General features: G+C 59.0%; 1 protein-coding gene across 1 annotated transcript; it reads left to right on the top strand.

The window, feature by feature from the left end:
- Window positions 1-279: 279 nt before the first annotated feature.
- Slc25a1 (solute carrier family 25 member 1) lies at window positions 280-3,371 on the top strand. Its single transcript, XM_021653315.2, has 9 exons — window positions 280-484; window positions 806-913; window positions 997-1,096; window positions 1,172-1,310; window positions 1,725-1,809; window positions 1,918-2,022; window positions 2,190-2,305; window positions 2,392-2,465; window positions 2,653-3,371. Exons 1-9 carry the CDS (start codon window positions 391-393, stop codon window positions 2,765-2,767), a joined length of 936 nt encoding a protein of 311 aa, XP_021508990.1. The 5' UTR covers window positions 280-390; the 3' UTR covers window positions 2,768-3,371.
- Window positions 3,372-4,347: the final 976 nt, after the last annotated feature.

Genomic DNA, 4,347 nt, shown 5'->3' with positions numbered 1-4,347 from the left:
CTATTCCAGGAGTAACAGAAACTGCACCTTGACCCACTGCAACCCGCCTTGGCGAAGCACCGCTGTCCGGAGACCACGCCCCCCGGCCCCGGGGTTCTCTGTTTTCACGCGACTCAGGACCGGTCATTGGCCGCTCTCCGCTCTCCACCCGGACGCGTGCCGCGGTGCTCCCCGCCCCAGCCTCAGTTTCCCGGTTGGCACAGGGCGGGATGTGGGCGGGGCTCAGCTCAGGCCACGCGGGGCGGAGCCCGAGAGCTGACGTGACCGCCCCGCCCCCAGGACCAGAACGGGTCGCTGTCTCAGTAGCCTCCGGCCCCGCGGCGTCTCGAGTGCCCCGCGCCGGAGGCTCGGACCCGAGGTCGTTCCCGGCCGCCCCTCCTCCTACCCGCCATGGCCGCGCCTCGCGCTCCCCGCACTCTGACGGCCGCCGCGCCTGGGCCTGGAAAGGCCAAACTGACGCACCCCGGGAAGGCCATCCTGGCAGGTGGGCCACTCCGAACCCCAACTCGGAGCCGTCTGTCGGGGCACGCTTCCGGGTGGGCCGGGGACGCCCAGGCCCCGCCCAACTTCCGGAGGGGCGGGGGTGCCGGGGGCGCGGGTGCCGGGGGCGCGACCCGGGCCCCCAGCCCCAGCGCCGGCTCTGCCCGGGAGTCCCTCGGGCACCCCAGGTGGAGACCACCGGGAGGGGGCGTGGGCGTGATCCAGACGCGGGCGAAGTCCGGGCGGGGGAGGGGCGGCGCGGAAGCGGCGGCTCGGTCCAGTGGCCCAGGGTGTTCCTAGCCCCCCGGCTTTCGGTCCTCCCCAGGCGGCCTGGCTGGAGGCATCGAAATCTGCATCACCTTCCCGACCGAGTACGTGAAGACTCAGCTGCAGCTAGATGAACGCTCTCACCCACCACGATACCGGGGCATCGGTGAGGAGGGGCGGCGGCAGGGCGGCGTGGGGGGAACGGCGGGGCGGAGGAGCTAGGGTCCTGACCGCGCCTCCCCTCCGTAGGGGACTGCGTGCAACAAACTGTCCGCAGCCATGGCGTCCTGGGCCTGTACCGCGGCCTCAGCTCTCTGCTCTACGGCTCCATCCCCAAAGCGGCTGTCAGGTGATGACCCGGTTCTGCCTGAGCGACCCCCGAGGGAGTGGCCGCAGCAGCCCTCTCACAGGCCTTCTCCGTTAGGTTCGGAATGTTCGAGTTCCTCAGCAATCAAATGCGGGATGCCCAGGGCCGCCTCGACGGCAGGAGAGGGCTGTTGTGCGGTCTGGGCGCCGGCGTGGCAGAGGCAGTGGTGGTCGTGTGCCCCATGGAGACCATCAAGGTGAGGAATTGAGGCCTCCAGTGGTTGCCAGGCTGTCTCTCAAGCTCATGCGGTAACCCAGAAGGGCCGTGTGCCCCCATCAAGGTGGGAAGGGCCCTCACACATACTCACCAGGTTCATGATCTTATAGGATGGATGGCAGAAAAGGTCTCCTGTGGAGGCTGCCCGTCCAAAACAAAAACATGAGCAAAGTCTTTAAAGCTATGTTTATTGATAGAAAACCTAGCCTAACTCGCTGTTCACAGTGTAGAAAATGGCAAACATGATGCTGGAGGCCCTTCAACCTGGAGAACTCTCCAAGGTCTAAAGGCCTGTGTGTAACGGGACTCCAGAACTGCCTAGGAGAGCATTTATGCAGAAGAGCTGGGCATCCCCAGCTGGCCAGGAGTCAGCGCCTTTGTTCATTACTTTTAGGTGAAGTTCATCCACGACCAGACTTCTCCCAACCCCAAGTACCGAGGATTTTTCCATGGGGTTAGAGAGATTGTTCGGGAACAAGGTAAGTCCTGGAGAATCTACATCTCAGCCAAGTAGAAGAGCTTCTGCTCGAGTGGTTCCCCTTTGCCCTGGAAGGCCCCAGCTTGACCCTGAGTCTGCCTGCCCCCAGGGCTAAAGGGGACATACCAAGGCCTCACAGCTACTGTGCTGAAGCAGGGCTCAAACCAAGCCATCCGATTCTTCGTTATGACCTCCCTACGCAACTGGTACCGAGGTACGCCTGTGACCCAGAGATCTAGTCCAAACCCTGAAGGCTAACTTGTTCCTTTGGACTGGAAGGGGAGGGGAGCTTTCACAGGCCCTGCCCCAGGTTCTTCCTAGCCTTCAAAACTCTGGCATAACCCTCCCAGTTATTCTGACTGCAACTGTACTCACATCCAGGAGACAACCCCAACAAGCCCATGAACCCACTGGTCACTGGGGTCTTTGGAGCCATTGCAGGTGCAGCTAGTGTCTTTGGAAACACTCCTCTGGATGTGATCAAGACCAGGATGCAGGTAGGGTTGGGGGCCTGAGAAAGGGAGGAAAAGAGCCCCAGACAGGGGCTGGTGGCTAAATACTCTGGCCCACTGGTGTCCTGCAGAGCCTGGAGGCACAGAAATACCGGAACACATTGGACTGTGGCTTTCAAATCCTGAAGAAGGAGGGGCCCAAGGCGTGAGTAGGATAAGAGGCAGAGCTGTCGCCCTCGTTCCAGGCCTTCTACCCTCTTGGCCTAGGCTGTTTCCCTTTGTCCGTTCTTCATATCTGGAGAATACCCTTTCCAGGGGCACTGTTTGCCTGCTGTTCCTCCCCTGCCCATTCCGTCCTCCCTTGCTCACCTCAGACCCTTTGCTCTACACAGATTCTACAAGGGTACTGTTCCCCGACTGGGCCGAGTCTGCCTGGACGTGGCCATCGTGTTCATGATCTACGATGAGGTTGTGAAGCTGCTCAATAAAGTGTGGAAGACAGACTAACCCTGAAGGGTGCGGCGGAGTATCCCAGCTCTTCCAGATCAAACTCCTGCCACCTACTCTGATGATTCCAGTGCAGTAGTGCCAAAAGGCCCCTTCCCTTGTCCCTCAAGTTCTGTGGCCTGGTCTGTTAATAGTGACTGTCATGTGTTCCATAGTTCTGTATCTCCCATGTGGTCTGTATGTGACACTACTATTGTGTCTGTCCAGCCTGGCCGTGGCTGGGTGTCTCTTTGGCCTGTCTGTGAATATGTGCTCACTTATCCATGTGCTTGCTTGTGAGCCTCGTGCCTGTTTCATGTTCTATGTCATGTGACCCTGTGCCCCACTTCCTGGGGTGCCTATGTGTCCTAGTCCATGGCCTTGGCGCCATGGTCAGGTCACAGTCCGGTGCCTTCCACCCCCTATGGCAGGGTCGCCCTGCCCTGGCCTACCACAGCTGCCTCTGGGCTTCGGCCTGGCTTCACCGCATTCCAGGGGCTACATGGCCCCCTGCTTCTCCCGCCATTGGCCTTAAATGGCCCTCGGGCCCTCCTGCCCGGGACAGGGTGGCACCTGCCACTCTCAGGACCACCCTGCCAAGGAGAATAAACTGGATCCTGTCGCACTCTCCTGTCCATCCTTTTGTAAAGGGGCATTGGTGACTGAGCCTTGTCAGAGGCCAGCCTACCCTTTAACCTGAAGACATTGTCCTATGCAGGGCAATAGGAAAGCTCAGCAGCCCCCTTTCAGCTCCTTTCAGAGGCCCAGTGTGGAAGCAAAAAGGATTTGTGCTACCTCCTGGCTGTCCTTACAGAGCAAGTGAGGTCCAGCTGAAGGGATGTGTCTACAAGGTCCTCAGAGGGACTAGCAGTCAGAAGTGAGCTAATGCTCCTGGGGTGCCCCTGCTCCTGACTTAGAGGAGGGTCAGTTATAGGACTTCTGGCCAGTCAGCCTCTTTTCAAATCTGAAATGATTCTGTAGGGAGAGAACACTAGCAAGTCTAGGGACTGCAGCATGGAGACACTGAAGCAGTGCTCCCTTAAGGTTGTAAGCAGCAGGGGTGATAGGGCCTTAAGGTTGTAAGCAGCAGGGGTGATAGGGCTTCTCCCAGAGTAGACGGTAACTGTTGAGCAAGAATGGGCCCCTATGGCCAGGAACATCTTGATGCCTCAATCTCTGCCCCTAAACATAAGCAGGTATTCCTTAGCTGGAGGCCTCCTGCCACATAGATGCAATTCAAAGATGGAGGCTATATAGGTCACTAAGGTCTCTGTGGCCCTGACTCCTGTTATAACCATGGGCAAAGAGTAGGCACTCAGTGGACAGGGCTACCAGGTCCTCCCAGCTATGCTGGGACAGTAAGCTGGGGGAGGGAATTGCAAGCCTTTGTCCAGACCTGGAAAAAGACTAGGCAGAAGGTGCTTCCCTGTAGGCCTGGACCTTTTGGGATCCCTGGCAGGTTCTGTGGAGGCAGCCATGACATCTTGGCAAAGCATGTGGCTGGGAATAAGTCCGTGCAAGGCAGATGAGGACCACGTGTGTGTACATATGGTGTAGAAGTCTCCAGTAGTATTTGTCAGACTCATAACCCAGGCCTCTTC

Source organism: Meriones unguiculatus, chromosome 17 (assembly GCF_030254825.1).
Source record: "Meriones unguiculatus strain TT.TT164.6M chromosome 17, Bangor_MerUng_6.1, whole genome shotgun sequence".
Lineage (NCBI taxonomy): Eukaryota > Metazoa > Chordata > Mammalia > Rodentia > Muridae > Meriones > Meriones unguiculatus.
The sequence above is the reverse complement of the archived record's forward strand: the minus strand, read 5'-3'. Positions and strand labels throughout refer to the sequence as shown.